Source organism: Heterodontus francisci, chromosome 10, assembly GCF_036365525.1.
Source record: "Heterodontus francisci isolate sHetFra1 chromosome 10, sHetFra1.hap1, whole genome shotgun sequence".
Taxonomy (NCBI): Eukaryota; Metazoa; Chordata; class Chondrichthyes; order Heterodontiformes; family Heterodontidae; genus Heterodontus; species Heterodontus francisci.
This window is the reverse complement of record NC_090380.1, coordinates 83,256,884-83,275,684: the sequence shown is the minus strand read 5'-3', so window position 1 is coordinate 83,275,684 and position 18,801 is coordinate 83,256,884. Positions and strand designations below refer to the sequence as shown.

Sequence of the window (18,801 nt, the reverse complement as noted above, 5' to 3'; positions counted from 1 at the left end):
CAGTGTAAACTGGACTTAAGGGATGACAAATCAAAGACGACTTGCATTTATATAGCACTTTTCATGACCTCCGAATATCTCAAAGTGCTTTACCGCCAATGAAGTACAGTCACTAAGGTAATGTAGGAAATCATGCAAAGAACACTAATTTAAATATTACTGAAATGATGAAGCTCTCAAGCATTGAGAGAAAAAAAATTATACTAGTTACTTAGGTAGCTGGCTTAAACTGGTTTTCAGAAGCTTGAATCACTTGTTTTTCAGAAGGTATAAAAGCAGAGCTTCCTCAGTGGTGCTTCATGTGCACAGAGTATAAAGTGGGAGTTTGGTGAGTGAGGAAGTTCAGTGAGGGAGGTGCTCCTTTCTTTCTTTTTCTACTTATTTTCAGCCTCCAGGAAATATCTTTTACTTTGGTAGAGGGGATGAAGCTGATAGGTAAATAACTTTTAAGTTATTCTACTTATTCTAATCGTAACAAATAGTTTTTAAAGTTACGGTATGGCAGGTCAGCTTGGCCAAGTGGAATATACATCCTGCAATATGTGGGAAGTCATGGATGCACCAAGTGCCCTAGACGAACCCATCTGCAGGAAGTGTCACCGGCTGCAGAAGCTCGAGCTCCGGGTTTCGGATCTTTAACGGCGACTGGAGTCACTGTTGTGTAGCCGCAAGGTGGAGGACTACGTGGATAGCATGTTTAGGGAGGTGGTTACACCGCAGGTTAGGAGCAATGGGAGCCAGGCAGTCCAAGAGAACCAGGCAGGTAGTGCAGGAGTCCCGAGTCTAACCTGCTTGCTAACCAGTTTTCCATTTTGGATACTGGTGAGGGCGATGGTTCCTCAGGGGAGTGCAGCCAGAGCAAAGTCCGTGGCACTACGGGTGGCTCAGCTGCACAGGAGGGAAGATGAGCGAAGAGCAATAGTGATAGGGGATTCGATAGTCAGCGGATCAGACAGGTATTTCTGCGGCAGTCAATGTGACTCCAGGATGTTGTGTTGCCTCCCAGGTGCCAAGGTTGCGGATGTCACGAAGGGTGGCTGCAGGACATCCTGTTGAGGGACGGTGAACAGCCAGATATCGTTGTCTACATTGGTACCAACAACATAGGTAGGAAGAGGGATGAGGTCCTGAAAGCAGATTCTATGGAGTTAGGAAGGAAATTAAAAAGCAGGGCCTCAAGAGCAGTAATCTCTGGATTACTCCCAATGCCATGTGCTAGCGAGCATAGGAGCAGGAGGATTGATCGATGGAATACGTGGCTGGAGAACTGGTGTAGGAGGGAGGGCATCAGATTCCTGAGACATTGGGACCAGTTCGGGGGCAGGGCAGGTACCTGTACAAGATGGAGGGGATACATCTCAACAAAACCGGAACTAATATCCTCACAGGGAGATTTGCTAGTGCTGTTGGGGAAGGTTTAAATTGGCTTGTCCAGGGGTTGGGAACCTGAGGGGTAGTTCAAATTGGAAGGAGGTAAAGCTGGAAACAGGAAGTAGAAAAGTAGCATGCAAAATTAGAAATAAAAGCAAGAAATGCTGGAAATACTCAGCAGGTCTGGCAGCATCTGTGGAGAGCAAAGCAGAGTTAACCTTTCAGGTCAGTGACCCGTCATCAGAAGTGAAATTAGAAGGCAGGTGAAACAAAGGCAAGTATCAACTTGGCTCAGAATGCAGAATAATATCAAGGCAACAAGGTTAAGGGCACTCTACTTGAATGCACACAGCATTCGCACAAGGGAGATGATTTCAAGGCACAATTGGAGTTAAATGGGTATGATCTAATTGCCATTACGGAAACGTGGCTACAGAATGACCAAGACTGGGAACTGAATATTTAAGGATATTTGACATTTAGGAAGGACAAGCAAAAAGGAAAAGGAGGTGGTGTTGCACTGATAATAAGGGATGGGATCAGTACATTAGAAAGGGAGGTTCTCAGATTAGAAGAACAAAATGTGGAATCTGTTTGGGTGGAGGTGAGAAACAGCATGAGGCAGCAAACATTGGTAGGAGCTGTTTAAAGACCACTAAACAGCAGTGGTAATGTGGGGCATGGTATTAATCATAAGATTAGAAAAGCAAGTAGCATGGGTAATACTGTAATCATGGGTGACTTCAATCTGCATATAGACTGGGTAAACCTAATGAGCACTAATGCTGCAGAGGACGAGTTTCTGGAGTGTGTTAGGGATGGTTTTCTAGAGCAATATGTTGAGGAACCGACTAGAGGACAGGCTATTTAGATCTAGTATTATGTACTGAGAAAGGGCTAATTAATAATCTTGCTGCAAAAGAACCTTTAGGGATGAGTGATCATAATATGATAGAATTTTAGATTATGTTTGAAAGTGAGGTAGTTCAATCTGAAGCCAGGGTGTTAAATTTGAAAAAAGGAAATTATGAAGGTATGAGGGGCTGTCACGCAGACCTCCACCTGCCAAGAATGAGGCATATTAATTACGTCATATAAGCACTGATTTTTAAACTGTTGCTGGAGTGAAGAAAGGACTTGTCAAAGAATCACCAGACACTTGGCTGGAAAACCATTTGCTTATTAACGGACGGTGCTTGGACCCTGCTCTAATTTAACCCACAATGGAGTTTGAGCACCAGACGTTGAAGATGAGGGAGCACACATTCCAGGATGATTGCTAAGATGGCCGAATCCACAAGCAGACGTGATCAGACCAGCTAGTCACATTCTGCTTGGTAACCTGGGTTTTTCTGAATTGTACTAAGAGTTTGAACTGAGAAAGATGTTTGCTCCTGGACTGAGAAGATCTCTCCTGTCTGCTCCCATCTCTTTCTCACATGCCTCTGGACCCACTGAGGACACGTGAAGCTCGAGAGAGAAAAGTCTTGTACATCAAACAAGGTTATGAAGAATACTGGGCCCCAACGAAAAGCAAGGCCTACCTACAATCAAGGACTCTAAGCGAGTTTGAAGAACAGTAATCAAAACCATCTTCAGACATTGCCTCAAAGTTTTCCACTTTATTTATTTATTTTATTTTTTTAAATTTAGAGATACAGCATTGAAACAGGCCCTTCGGCCCACTGAGCCTGTGCCGACCATCAACCACCCATTTATACTAATCCTACACTAATTCCATATTCCTACCACAATGCCACATTTCCCTACCACCTATCTACACTAGGGGCAATTTATAATAGCCAATTTACCTATCAACCTGCAAGTCTTTGGCATGTGGGAGGAAACTGGAGCACCCGGAGGAAACCCACGCAGACACAGGGAGAACTTGCAAACTCCACACAGGCAGTACCCAGAATTGAACCCGGGTCGCTGGAACTGTGAGGCTGCAGTGCTAACCACTGCGCCACTGTGCCGCCCCAAATTTCTTATGCTCTTTTCTGTCTCTATCTGCATGCGTGTATCACGCATGCATGCTAGCGTGGACGCGTCGTGTATCCATTGGCGTTAACCGAATTTGAGTTTAAGTTTAATAAAAGTTCAACCTTTCTTCTTTAAACCTAAGAAAACCTGTTTGGCTGGTTTCTTTGCCTTACAATTGGAAAGCAGTGAACAAAGATTCACCAAGGGGGAGCTAAAAACATGGTGTGTTTAAAATTAAACCCTGTTACGGTAAGACCAGGTGAAGGCTGAGGGAACCCTAGACCCCTTTCTCACCGGGTCATAACAGTGCGAATTGGCTGAGGTGAATTGAGAAAATACATTAAAAGGTATGACAGTTCATAGGCAATGGATAGTCTTTAAGAATTACTACATAGTTTACAACAACTATACATTCCTTTAAGGCTCAAAAACCCAAAAAGAAAAGACAGTCACCGTGGCTAACAAAGTAAGTGGATTTATGAATGGGAAATCATGTTTGATGAACCTGTTGGAGCTTTTGAGGATATTACTGACAGAATTGATAAAGGGGAGTCAGTGGACGTAGTATACTTGGATTTTCAGAAGGCTTTTGATAAAGTCCCCCGCAGCAGGTTGGTTCACAAAATTAAAGCACATGGGATCGGAGGTAACTGGCATGGATTAAGGATTGATTAGCAGGCAGAAAACAGAAGTAATAAATGGGTCATTCTCATGTTGGCAGGCTGTGACTAGTGGGGGTACCGCAAGGATCAGTACTTGGGCCCCAGCTGTTCACAATATATATCAATGATTTGGATGTGGGGACCAAATGTAATATTTCCAAGTTTGTGGATGATATAAAACTGAGTGGGAATGTGTACTGTGAGGAATATGCAAAGTGGCTTCAAGGGGATTTGGACAGACTTAGTGAGTGGACAAGAGCATGGCGGATGGAATATAATGTGGAAAAATGTAAGCTTATCCACTTTGGTAGGAGGAATAGATGTGCAGAGTATTTCTTAAATGGTTAAGAGATTAGAAAGTGTAGATGTATAAAGGGACTTGGGTGTCCTTTTCTTTACTCAGAGGGTTGTGAATCTTTGGAATTCTCTACCCCAGAGGGCTGTGGAAGCTCAGTCATTGAGTGTTTAGAGATTGATAGATTTCTAAATACCAATGACATAAAGGGATACGGGGATAATGTGGCACAAAGGCATTGAAGTGGATGATCAGAAATGGTCGTATTGAATGGCAGAGCAGGCTCGATGGGCTGAATGGCCTACTCCTGCTCCTTTGTTCCTATGTTCCGATATCAACCTAAAATATGACTGGAAAATAAGAGTGCAAGATCAATCAATTCCTACCCAATGTTCTGGCTTTCACACATCCATTCCATGCTGATAGGAAGTATATTGGGCAGCAGAAACGTTTCTATAATTAAGTGACCAGCCTTCACACTACTCCAGTTGAACTGTGGTTAGCACCTTACATATCAGTACAAAATCCTCTGTTTTGTACTCCATCCCTCAGCTAACACAATCAAGTTAGAGTAAATGAATCAACAGAGATCAATTGTGTACACTCATGGAAAATATCTAGTTACTCATTTAGATCGGATTTGCATATCATGAATTATGTTTACATTTTCAAATTACAATATGTTCATAAATTTGTTCCGAGCTATTGCAAGTTAAAATTATGTATTTTTTTTTAAATGAACAGAAATTTACAAAGACACTACATAACAGTAATAAATATACTATATGCCACACATAGGAGCAAGAGTAGGCCATTGGGGGAAGATGGTGGCCTAGTGAAAATGTCACTGGATGAGTAATTCAGAAGCCCAGGCTAATGCCCTGGGATCATGAGTTCAAATTCCACCACAGCAGTTGGTGGAATTTGAATTCAATTAATCAATGAATTTAGTTAATGAATAAAAAGAATCATAATGGTGCCATGAAACTATCATCCCTTGTCGTAAAAACCAATCCAGTTCACAAATGTCCTTTAGAGAAGAAAATCTGCTGTCCTTCACTGGTCTGGCCTACATGTGACTCCAGATCCACAGCAATATGGTTGACTCTGAACTGCCCTCAGAAATGGCCTAGCAAGCCACTCAGTTCAAGGGCAATTAGGGATTGGCAACAAATGCTGGCCTTGCCAGCGATGCCCACATTCCATGAAGGAATAAAAATTCAGCTCCTCAAGCCCGTTATGCCATTCAATTAGATCTTCGCTGATCTGCATTTAAACTCCAACTATCCACCTTGATTCTGTAACCCTTACTACCTTGCCCAGCAATAAACTATCAATCTCAGTTTTGACATATTTAATTGACCTCGCCTCAACAGCTTTTTGGTGGAGAGTGTTCAAGAATGCCACTACCCTTTGCGTGAAGAAGTCCTTCCAGACATCATCCCTGTATGGCCTAGCTCTAATTTTAAGGTTATGCCCTCTTTTTGTGGACTCTGCCGCCAAAGAAAATAGTTTCCCTCTAGATCCTATCAAATCATTTAATCATCTTAAAGACCTCAATTAGAACACCCCTTTATCTTCTATACTCAAGGGACTACAGGCCTAGTCTCTGCAACCTGTCCTCATAATTTAATACTTTTAGCCTGGCATCCTTCTGGTGAATTTGCACTGCACCCACTCCAAGGCCAATATATCCTTTCTGAGCTGCAGTGCCCAGAATGGAATGCAGTACTCAAAATGGGGTCTAACCAAAACTTTTTTCTTTTATTCTTTCTTGGGATATTTGCATCACTAGCAAGGCCAGCATTTGTTGCCCATCTCTTGCCCTTGAGAAGGTGGTGGTGAGCAGCCTCCTTGAACCACTATAGTCCATGTGGTGAAGGTACACCCACATTGCTGTTAGGAAGGGAGTTCCAGGATTTTTGCCCAATGACAGTGAAGGAACGATGATATAGTTCAAAGTCAGGATGCTGTGTGGCTTGAAGGGGAACTTGCAGCTGGTGGTGTTCCCATGCATCTGCTGCCCTTGTCCTTCTACTTGGTAGAGGTCATGAGAGGAGGCTTGGCGGGTTGCTGCTCTGCATCTTGTAGATAGTACGTACTGCTGCCACTGTGCACCGGTGATGGAGGGAGTGCCGATCAAGTGGGTTGCTTTGTCTTGGATGGTGTCGAGTTTTTGGAGTGTTGTTGGAGCTGCACTCATTCAGGCAAGTGGAGAGTATTTATATGGCTGATCCAGTTAAGTTCCTCGTGGATAGTAACCTCCCCAGGATATTGATCGTGGGGGATTTAGCAATGGTAATGCCATTGAACGTCAAGGGGAGAAGGTAAGATTCTCTCTTGTTGGAGATGGTCATTGCCTGGCACTTGTGTGACCCGAATGTTATTTACCACCTACCTATCAGCCCAATTCTGAATGTTGTCTAGGTCTTGCTGCATGCAGACATGGTATGCTTCAGTATCTGAGGAGTCACGAATGGTACTGAACACTGTGCAATCAACAGCGAACATCCCCACTTCTGACCTTATGTTGGAGGGAAGGTCATTGATGAAGCAGCTGAAGATGGCTGGGCCGAGGACACGATCCTGAGGAACTCCTGCAGCGATATCCTGGGGCTGAGATTACAGGCTTCCAACAACCATAACCATCTTGCTTCACATTAGGTATGACTCCAACCAGTGGAGAATTTTCCCCCGGTTCCCATCAAATTCCAATTTTGCTAGGGCTCCTTGATGCCACACTAGGTCAAATGCTGCCTTGATGTCAAAGGCTTTCACTCACACCTCACCTCTAGAATTCAGTTCTTATGTCTATGTTTGGACCAAGGCAGTCATGAGGTCTGTAGCCTAGTGCCCCTGGAGAAATCCAAACTGAGCACCAGTGAGGAGGTTATTGGTAAGTAAGTGCTGCTTGACAGCACTGTCAATGACATCTTCCATTACTTTGCTGATGATTGACAGTAGACTGATGGGGTGGTAATTGGCTGGAAAGGACTTTTCCTGCTTTTTGTGGACAGGACGTACTTGGGCAATTTTCCACATTGTCGGGTAGATGCCAGTGTTGTAGCTTTACTGGAACAGATCATAATTTAATGTCCTCATAATTTAATGCTTTTAGCCTGGCATCCTTCTGGTGAATTTGCACTGCACCCACTCCAAGGCCAATGCATCCTTTGAGCTGCAGTGCCCAGAATGGAATGCAGTACTCAAAATGGGGTCTAACCAAAACTTTTTTATTATTCTTTCTTGGGATATTTGCATCGCTAGCAAGGCCAGCATTTGTTGCCCATCTCTTGCCCTTGAGAAGGTGGTGGTGAGCAGCCTCCTTGAACCACTGTAGTCCATGTGGTGAAGGTACACCCACATTGCTGTAGGGAAGGGAGTTGTTGGAGCTCCACTCACTTGGCTAGAGGCGCAGCTAGCTCTGGAGCACAATTCTTCAGTGCTACAACTGTGATGTTGTCAGGCTCCTTACCCTTTGCTGTAACTTTACATAACTGTAGTATAACTTCCACTCCTTTGTAATCTAGACCCCCCGAGATAAAGAGGAACATTCCATTCACATTTTAAATTTTATTTTTGTACTTGTCCACGAGATCGGAGTGATTCCTATACTTGGGACCCCTAAATCTCTGCTCCTTCAGAGCTCCTAGCTTATCACCATTTAAAAAATATCTTGATCGATCTTTCTTGGGTCCAAAGGGACCTCACACTTCCCCACTCCACTCCGTTCTAACAACTTTCCACCTGAAATTTCTGCATGAGGAAGAGTTTGTTGCTTATAAGTTTTCATTATGTGCAGAATTGCTGTTATATCTAGTCTCAGCTATCCAATCACCCAATTAACTACAAAATAAAGCAAATCCAAGTTAGGAATATTGATAGAAACTTAATTCAAGGAGCTCAACTCTATTCCTTACCTTTGCACTGTCATGGGATGCATCTTGGCGCCTGCCTGGTTTGCGTGGAAAACTTGGTTCCGTCACATGCCAGCTCTGTCTGCCGTTCAAGTTAGTCGGTGCTGTGTGGCCAGATTTAGGAGATCGATCACATCCAGATCTGCACTCTGCAGCTGTGGTAGAAGCATGCGTGGCTCTGGGACACCAGGCTTCATGTGTTATATGCTGGTCCCTTAAAGAAGTAATTTCAGAATGATGTAGCAAACGTGCAACCCTGCTTTCTGGTGGGATGGGAGGTGGTCTCTCAGGTGGAAGAGGAGGTTCTCTGAGGGGAGGTGGTGGTGCTGGGAGAGGCTTGTCCTGTTTTCGCACCATGCATGGAGACGACTGATTTTGAAAAGAAGAAAAACATTTCAGTTTGACATTATCAAATTAATATTTATGATAAACAAGTACCAAAGGATTTAAAATCAATTCAAGAGCATCTGAACCTGTTTCACATTTTACTGATGACTGATGTAGCATTTACTTTCATTTTTTCTGGTGATTAGGAGAACAAAGACAATTACATTTTATAAACAGCAGTATTTTGCAGTATGTTTTTTAAATAATTAAGGAAGTCAGCATACTAAACTTCAAAAATAGCAGTCTGTACACTGAGCTAAGTGGTGCTTCACTCAACAGGTCAGAGCAAAGTAACCCTACCAGAGCTACCCGAGAATGGTGGTGAATAACCAGGCAACTAAGAGGAGGAGGCTGCTTCATGAACATCCCCATTGTCAACCATGGTGGAACTGAACAAGTGAATACAGGAGAGAAGGCTGAAATATTTGCAAGTGTCTCCAGTCAAAGGTGCCGAGTAGATGATCCTATCTGGCCTCCGTCTCAGGTCCCTGTCATCACAGACAGAAGCGCCCAGGTAATTTAGTTCACTTCATGTGACATTAGGAAATAGTCAAGTACAAGAGACACAGCAAACGCTCACGAGCTGTAACAATATCTTGGCTGCAGTGTTAATATTTACAAAGCTCGATGCTCTCGTAACCAAACTGTTCCAGTACACCAAGACACTGGCATGTATCTGGCAACGTAAAAGAATGCCCTGGGCATTCCGGCAGTTTTTCAGGGAAAGATCTTCAGCTGCAACATCAATGACATTCCCTCTATCAAAGGGTCACGAACTGACTGTTCACTGATAATTACACTGTGCTCAGGTTTTTTTTTAATTTGGTCTTGGGATATGAACATCGCTGGCTAGGCCAGCATTAATTGGCCATCCCTAATTGCCCTTGAGCAGGTGGTAGTGAGTTGCTTTCTTAAAACGCTGCACTCTATGTGGTGTAGATATACTCATAGTGCTGTTAGGGAGGGAGTTCCAGGATTTTGACCCAGCAACCATGAGCGAATGGCAATATAGTTCCAATTCAGGATTGGATGTGACTTGGAGGGGAACCTGCAGGTGATGGTGTTCCCACGAGTCTGCTGACCTTGTTCTGCTAGGTGGTAGAGGTCCCAGGTTTGGACGGTGTTGTCGAAGGAGCCTTGGTGAGTTGCTGCAGTGCATCTTGTAGATGGTACACACTGCTGCCAGTGTGTGCAAGTGGTGGAGGGAATGAAGATTTAAGGTGGTGGATGGGATGCCGATCAAGCAGGATGTTTTGTCTTGGATGGTGTCGAGCTTCTTGAACGTTGTTGAAGCTGCACTTATCCAGGCATCACACTTTTGACTTGCGCCTTGTAGATGGCAGACAGGCTTTGGGGAGTCAGGAAGTGAGTTACTCACCACAGAATTCCCAGCCGCTGACCTGCTCTTGTAGCCACGGTATTATATGGCTGGTCCAGATAAGTTTCTGGTCATTGGTAAGCACCCCCCACTACGCTGATGGTGGGGGATTCAGCGACAGTAATGCTGTTGAACGTCAAGGGGAGATGGCTAGAATTTCTCTTGTTGGAGATGCTGCCTGGCACTTGTTTGGTGCGAATGTTACTTGCCACTTAGCAGCCCAAGTCCGAATGTTGTCCAGGTCTTGCTGCATGCAGGCACAGATTGCTTCAGTATCTGAGGAGTTGCGAACACTGTGTAATCATCAACAGCCCCACTTCTGACCTTATGTTGGAGGGAAGGTCATTGATTGAAACAACTGAAGATGGTTGGGCCTAGGACGCTACCCTGAGGAACTCCTGCAACGATGTCCTGGGTCTGAGATGAGTCAGAACTCCTTTAATGATGAAGCCTTCAGCAGGATCTGATTTGGGTTCACATCAACAGGTATCATTTGTGCCACATACGTGCAAAGTAATGACGATCTTCCACAAGAGAATACTCAGTCATTTCCCTGACCTTCAATGGCACTGCCATCGTCAAGTGTCCCCTCATGATCACCTTCTGGGTCACCAATAACTACAGCATAACTGAACAAACTATATCAACTCTGTGGCTACAAAATCAGGGCACTGGATGGGTACTCCGCAACAACTGGCCCACCTCCTGCCCTCTCAAAACCTCTTCACCATCTGCAAGGGTCAAATCAGAAGTGCAACAGAATACTCTCCACTAGTAAGTATGGTGACAATTGCAATAACACTTAAAAAGTTAAACATTATCCAAATCGGAGTAGTTTGTTTAATTTGTAGGTATAGCAACTCATTATAGGTGTCTCAGCAACACCTCCCGCCACTGCAACCACATCACCAAGAAGGACAAGAGCAGCAATGTCATGGGAACATCACACCTTCAATTTACGCACCATTCTGACGTGGACATAGATTGTCATTCCTCCATTGTTGCTAGGTCAATACCTTTGAATTCCTTGTACACTGCCACAGTGGGAGGAAGATCACAACAATGGCTACAGCAGTTCAAGGAGAAAGCCAGCCACTATCTTCTCAGGAAACCAGAGGTGGACAATAAATGTGGCATTGCCAGCTTTGCCAACATTCCAAGAAGTAGTTGTTTTTCTTTTAAAAAAAGAACAACGCATTTATAGCTGCACAATTCACGGCAGCTTCTGAAGGTTTTTCATCTCGGTCCCTTTCTTCCCCAACACAAAACAAGTCAGTCAGAGATGTCTGTGGGATAATTCAATGCATTTAGTCAGCCAACTCTCCAAGGAGCAATCCAGTCAGTCCCACTCCCCCATTTGAACTCTGTAGCCCTGCAAGTTTATTTCCTTCAATTGCTCATCCAATTTCCTTTTGAAGTCATTGACTGTCTCCGCCTCCATCATCCTTGTGGGCAACGAGTTCCAGGTCATTACCACTCACTGTGTAAAAAAGGTTCTTCCTCACATTCCCCCCACACCTCTTGTGCAAAACCTTCAATCTGTATCCCCTAGTCCTTGTACCATCAGTGAATGGAACAGTTTTTTCTAGTCCAACTTATCTAAGCCTGTCATAATCTGTACACCTCTACCAAATATCCCCTCAATCTCTTTTGATCTGGGGAGAACAACCCCAGCTTTTCCAACATATCTTTCGAACTAAAATCCCCCATCCCTGGAAACATTCTGGTAAATTTCCTCTGCACCCTGTCACGCTTATGAGAAGTGCAGCGATTAAAACTACAAGAACTCACCCCGAAGAGTTATAAAAATGGATGCTTCTTTTAAAAAGGCAAACTATGTGCTCCAAAATGGCCACCGAAGTCTAAAAGACCTGGCTTTGTATATTCAAACTGTCTATTGGCTGGTACAAGCAAAAGGCTACCTTCAAAGCTATGTCAATTGCATCCATCCTGAAACATTCCTGAATTGAATGGGCTTTATTGAAACAAAGGAGGAATGATGTGAAAACATCATAACCAGATTCTCATCCTGGTCCATTGTGTGATCACCATGGGGGAGGGACCAAAGCATCTCCTACCAGAAGGTGATGTGACAAACTTTTTACCTTCAAAAAGGCAGCCCTTGAAGAGAGAGAGATTCCCAGAACCAAACAGCTTGTCCAGCTAAGGGCTAGGAGAAAATCCAGCAAGCCAGAAGGGAGGCACGCTGCTGTAAAATTCTACATTTTTAACTTATGCAGCAGTGAAATTGGAAGTGATCAGCAGTCGTCAAACTGAAATTTCAATTAAGAGAGAAATTTGCAAACAAATCAGGCCTGCAACCAACGAGAACTTGACTTCCGAACTTATTTTGACAAATAAAACAAAAAGGGGTTAAACCCTAGGGGCGGTACAGTGGCGCAGTGGTTAGCACTGCAGCCTCACAGCTCCAGGGACCTGGGTTCAATTCTGGGTACTGCCTGTGTGGAGTTTGCAAGTTCTCCCTGTGACTGCGTGGGTTTTCGGCGGGTGCCCCGGTTTCCTCCCACAGCCAAAGACTTGCAGGTGATAGGTAAATTGGCCATTGTAAATTGCCCCTAGTGCAGGTAGGTGGTATGGAATATGGGATTACTGTAGGGTTCGTATAAATGGGTGGTTGTTGGTCGGCACAGACTCGGTGGGCCGAAGGGCCTGTTTCAGTGCTGTATCTCCAAATAAATAAATAAAAAAAATGCTTGCTGCAGTCAGGTGGGAGTTGAACTTCACCCTTCATCACGTGGCCGTAACAACCCTCTCCAGGGCCCTCACATATTTCCTAAAGTGTGCTGACCTGAATTGGATGCAATACGCTAGTGGGGACTAACAAGAACTTAATAAAGGTTCAGCATAACTTCCCTGCTTTTCTATTCTATGCCTCTGTTTATGAAGCCCAAGATCCCATATGGTTTGCTAACCACTCACTCAATATGTCCTTCCACTTTCAAAGTTCAATGCACATGCACCCCTAGCTCCCACTGTTCCTGCACACTCTTTAGAACTACGCCATTATGTCTATATTGCCTTCCTTCTGCCAAAATGCATCACCTCACACTTGTCTGTATTAAATTCCATCTGCCACTTTACTGCCCATTCTGCTAGCTTATCTAAGTCCTGTTGCAGGCAGTTCGTATCTCACTGTTTGTCACTCCTCCAAGTTTGGCATCATCAACAAATTTTGAGATTCTACTCTGTATTCCAAGATCCAAGTCATTTATATATAGAGTCATAGAGAGATACAGCACTGAAACAGGCCCTTCGGCCCACCGGGTCTGTGCCGACCAACAACCACCCATTTATACTCTTCTTCTTTGGCCTCCTTATCTCGAGAGACAATGGGTAAGCGCCTGGAGGTGGTCAGTGGTGTGTGGAGCAGCGCCTGGAGTGGCTATAAAGGCCAATTCTAGAGTGACAGGCTCTTCCACAGGTGCTGCAGAAAAATTTGTTTGTCGGGGCTGTTACACAGTTGGCTCTCCCCTTGCGCCTCTGTCTTTTTTCCTGCCAACTGCTAAGTCTCTTCGACTCGCCACACTTTAGCCACGCCTTTATGGCTGCCCGCCAGCTCTGGCGAACGCTGGCAACTGACTCCCACGACTTGTGATCAATGTCACAGGATTTCATGTCGCATTTGCAGACGTCTTTAAAGCGGAGACATGGACGGCCGGTGGGTCTGATACCAGTGGCGAGCTCGCTGTACAATGTGTCCTTGGGGATCCTGCCATCTTCCATGCGGCTCACATGGCCAAGCCATCTCAAGCGCCACTGACTCAGTAGTGTGTATAAGCTAGGGATGTTGGCCGCCTCGAAGACTTCTGTGTTGGAGATATGGTCCTGCCACCTGATGCCAAGTATTCTCCGGAGGCAGCGCAGATGGAATGAATTGAGATGTCGCTCTTGGCTGACATACGTCGTCCAGGCCTCGCTGCCATAGAGCAAGGTACTGAGGACACAGGCTTGATACACTCGGACTTTTGTGTTCCGTGTCAGTGCGCCATTTTCCCACACTCTCTTGGCCAGTCTGGACATAGCAGTGGAAGCCTTTCCCATGCGCTTATTGATTTCTGCATCGAGAGACAGGTTACTGGTGATAGTTGAGCCTAGGTAGGTGAACTCTTGAACCACTTCCAGAGCATGGTCGCCAATATTGATGGATGGAGCATTTCTGACGTCCTGCCCCATGATGTTCATTTTCTTGAGGCTGATGGTTAGGCCAAATTCATTGCAGACAGCCGCAAACCTGTCGATGAGACTCTGCAGGCACTCTTCAGTGTGAGATGTTAAAGCAGCATCGTCAGCAAAGAGGAGTTCCCTGATGAGGACTTTCCGTACTTTGGACTTCGCTCTTAGACGGGCAAGGTTGAACAACCTGCCCCCTGATCTTGTGTGGAGGAAAATTCCTTCTTCAGAAGACTTGAACGCATGTGAAAGCAGCAGGGAGAAGAAAATCCCCAAAAGTGTCCTATATTATAAACGTAATCCTATATTAATCCCATATTCCCTACCACATCCCCACCATTCTCCTACCACCTACCTACACTAGGGGAAATTTACAATGGCCAATTTACCTATCAACCTGCGAGTCTTTGGCTGTGGGAGGAAACCGGAGCACCCGGCATAAACCCACAGGGAGAACTTGCAAACTCCGCACAGGCAGTACCCAGAACCGAACCCGGGTCGCTGGAGCTGTGAGGCTACGGTGCTAACCACTGCGCCGCCCATATAGCAAAAATAAAGTAGTGGCCCTCGCACTGATCCTTGGGGAAGACCACTGACCACCAGTTACTACAATTTGCTATTTTCTGTCCTTGAGCCAATTTTTTTATCCAGTTGGACAGTGACCCTCCTATTCCATGAGCTTCAATTTAATTAACCAGCCTTTTATATAGTATCAAACACTTTCTTAAAATCCGTATACACAACATCCACTGCATTCCTTTCCTCAACCTTCTCTGCTACTTCAGCAAAAAATTCAATGAGATTAGTCAAGCATAATCTGCCTTTTACAAATCCATGCTGCCTGCTCTTAATTAACTCAAACCTCTCTAGGTGCCTGTTGATTTTTTTCCCTGATTATTGTTTCTCAAACCTTACCTACCACTAATGTTAATCTAACTGGCCTGTAGTTGTTAGGACAGTCCTTACACCCTTTCTTGAATAAAGGTGTCACATTTGCCACGCTCCAATCCTCTGGCACTTTCCCCATATCTAGAAAAGATTAGAAGATTATGCCAAGCCCTTCCGCTATCTCCACTCCCACTTCCTTTAGCAACCTGGGATGCAAACCATCCAGATCAGGTGACTTATCTACCCTAAGCATAGCCAGCCTTTCCAGTACCTCCTCCCTCTCAATTTTTACTCTGTTGCCTCTACTCTCTCCGCTTTTACCGATATTTTGTCAGATTCCTCTTCCTTAGTAAACGCCGATACAAAGTACTCCATGTATTCTAGCCTTGCCCTGTGCCTCTAAGCATATATTACGCTCTTTGCCCCTAATAGACCCCACTCCACCTCTTACTACCCACTTACTACTTACATGCCAGAAGATGATTTTTGGGTTCCCTTTTATGTTGACTGCCATTCCAGTCTCTCATCCTGTCCTTGTCTGTCTTATTTTCCTCTTCACCTCCCCTCTCAACCTATTACATTTGGCCTGGTTCTCACTTGAAGAATTCACCTGACATGCATCATACACCTTTTTTTTTTGTTTCATCATAATCCCGATCTCCCTCATCATCCAAGGAGCCCTGTTTTTGGTTCCTCTACCTTTCGCCCTTGTTGGGATGTACTAGCCTGCACCTGAAGCATCTCGTCCTTAAAGATAACCGATTGTTCTGTGACAGCTTTGCCTGTCAGTCTTTGGTTCCATTTTATCCTGGTGGGATCCCTTTTCATCACGTTGAAATTAGCCCCCTTCCAATCAAGCCATTCTACCTTATATCATTCCTTGCTTTTCTGCATTACAAGTCTAAACTTTATGATACAATGATCATTCTTAGCCAAGTGCTCCCAGATAAACACTTAGTCCATTTGGCCCACCCCATTTTCCAGCACCAGATCCAGCAATGCCTCCTTTCTAATGGGGCTGAGAACATACTGATCAAGGAAGTTCTCCAGAACACAATGCAGAAATTCCTCCCCTTCCTTTCCCTTTACTCTAAAATTATCCGAATTGATATTTGGCTAATTAAAGTCCCCCAGTATCAACACTCTACAGTTCTTGCACCTCTGTGATTTCCCTGCAGATTTGTTCCTCTATCTCTCTCTCTCACTATTTGGAGGCCTATAGAATACCCCTTATAGCATGATCATGCCCTTTTTGCTTCTCAACTCTAAGAAATTGGATTCTTTCCTTGCCCCCTCAAGGACATCCTCCTTTTCTGGTACTACAATGTCTTCCCTAATCAGCACTGACATTCCACCTCCCTTTCTTCCTTCTCGATCTTTTCTGAATACTTTATACCCTTGCATATTCCCATACTGCTATTTGTTCTTGTAGCTCACCGACCTTATTCACCACACTTTGTGCCTTTACATACATGCACTGTAAATCTGCCTTTGCATTCCTTGTAGCCTTCTCAGTTTGCTCCCATCTAATATGGAACTACTCCCTTCTCTAGTACTGTCCAACACTCTCACATTATGCACCTTATTCCTCTTTTCTACTTCTATATGCTGGTGCTCACCACCCTGCCAATTTAGTTTAAACCCTCCCCAACCACACTAGTGAACCTCCCCATGAGGACATTGGTCCCAGTCCTGTTGAGATACAACCTGTCCCTTTTCAATAGGTGCCTTCTGCTCCAGAACTGGTTCCACTGCCCCGAGAATCTGAAGCCCTCCCTCCTGCACCATGCTTCAAGCCACGCTTTGATCCTCCCTATCTTCCTAATTCTACTCTCACTAGCACATGATACTGGCAGTAATCCAGATATTACTACCTTTGAGGTCCTACTCTTTAACCTCCTCCCTAGCTCCTGTAAATCTGACCATAGGACCTCAATACCTGCCCTTGCTATGTCATTGATACCAATGTGTACCACAACTTCTGGCTCACTCCCTTCTCCCTGCAAAATATCCTTCACACTTTCTGCGATGTCCTTTACCTTGGCATCAGGGAGGCAACACACCATGCATGACTCACTATGACTGTTATAGAAATGCCTGTCTAACCCCCCGACAATGGACTCTCTTAGAATAACTGCATTTCTACTATTTGCTGCTCCCTCCTGTACAGTCCCTTGCCCATTGGTACCATGGTCTGAACTGCACTCCTTCAAGATATCGTCACTCCCAGCAGTCTCCAATGCTGAATACCTGTTTGAGGGTGGCACACAACCCCGAAGACTCCTGCACCTCTTGCCTCTTCCTAGTCTTCCAGATGGTCACCCACCTATTATCCTGAACTCCTACTGCCTGTGGCGTGACCACCGCCTGGAAAGTACAATCCAGGAAATGCTCCTGTTCCCTAATGTTCCACAGAGACTCAAGCTGCCCCCCAAGCTCATAAATCCTGAGCTTGAGCTGAAGCAGTTGGTCACTTCCTACATACGAGATTGTCCAAGACACATGAATTGTCCTGGAGTTCCCACCTGGTGCAGGAACTGGAGGCAACAGGTTGCAGCTGCCTATCCATGATCGGGAAAAAACCTCTATTCCCTCTTTTAGAATCTATTTGGTACTTTGTTTAAACTATTAATTTTAATTAATACCTCGAGACATGCTCCGTGCTACTACTCTGATCAAGGTTATTAATTTCCTAGCTCCTAATTTGAAAAACTGCCCTCATTTAGAGAGAGAGAGAGAGAGAGAAATACTCATCAACCAAATCAATCACTTACTCACTTTCCTATGATGTCACTCCTTTTTTTGGCTTTCCTGTGGCAGTGCTCTCTCATTTTCTCTCTCTGCCGCTGCTTTATACCCACCATGCTCTTGGACCTTCTGCACTGTTCTTGCAGTGCTCTCTCTCTCTGCCGCTGCTTTATCCCCAGTGTCCTCTCAGACCTTCTGCACTGTCCCCGCAATGCGCTCCCTCACTCTCCATTGCTGCTTTATCCCCACTGTGCTCTGGGACCTTATTCTGTTCTTGCAGTTCTCTCTCCCTCTCCACTGCTGCTTTTTCCCTGCAGTGCCCTCGGACGTTCTGCGCCGCATCGCAGTGCTTTATCCACGCTGTGCTCTCGGACCTTCCGTGCTATTCTCACAGTGCTCTCTCTCTTTATAAACATAAACTAGTACATTTTGAAAATGGTATTGCTTCCCTGATGAAGTAACTATGTTATTAAACCTGCTTGATGGAACAAGAAGCACAAAAAGACAAGAATGGCACAATTTATTCCTTAAACCAGGGAATAAAACTATGAAACTGAACAAATTGTACTAGTGATTTTCATTGTCAATAACACAAATTCTCTCGGTCACAAAAAATGATTTTCAACTCATAATACTATTCAAGAACTTTTTACAAGCCAAGGCATGACTTCTGTATATTATAACTTGACTTTATAGGTAAGCCATTTAACAAAAGTTGTTTTGATAATTTACCTTTGGTGAACCAGTGGGACTGGCGCAAGGTGACCGAACCACTCCTTTCTGAATGAGGTCTAACCGGGGTGGAACAGGGGGGAGGTTGAGATGTTGAATTTGGAGTGGTTCTGGAGCTTTTCGGCGCTGTGCAATAGGCGATGAGTTTGGTGATGACACTGGTGATATTTGCCTGTCCGTACACTGCAAAGACGAAACAGGATTATGAGAATAAATACCCCATAATTGTGGACTTCATAAAGCATAGCG

General features: G+C 44.7%; 1 protein-coding gene across 6 annotated transcripts in view; it reads right to left on the bottom strand.

Annotated features, from left to right (window-relative positions):
• Positions 1 to 18,801, bottom strand: part of cblb (Cbl proto-oncogene B, E3 ubiquitin protein ligase) — a 279,679-nt gene that overhangs the window by 57,148 nt on the left and 203,730 nt on the right. For all 6 annotated transcript variants that reach the window (XM_068040894.1, XM_068040892.1, XM_068040895.1 and 3 more), the window contains 2 exons: positions 18,553 to 18,735; positions 8,232 to 8,597 (listed from right to left, as the gene is read on the bottom strand). In XM_068040894.1, the coding sequence (XP_067896995.1) occupies positions 8,232 to 8,597; positions 18,553 to 18,735 (549 nt within the window). The remainder of the gene's footprint in view (positions 1 to 8,231; positions 8,598 to 18,552; positions 18,736 to 18,801) is intronic.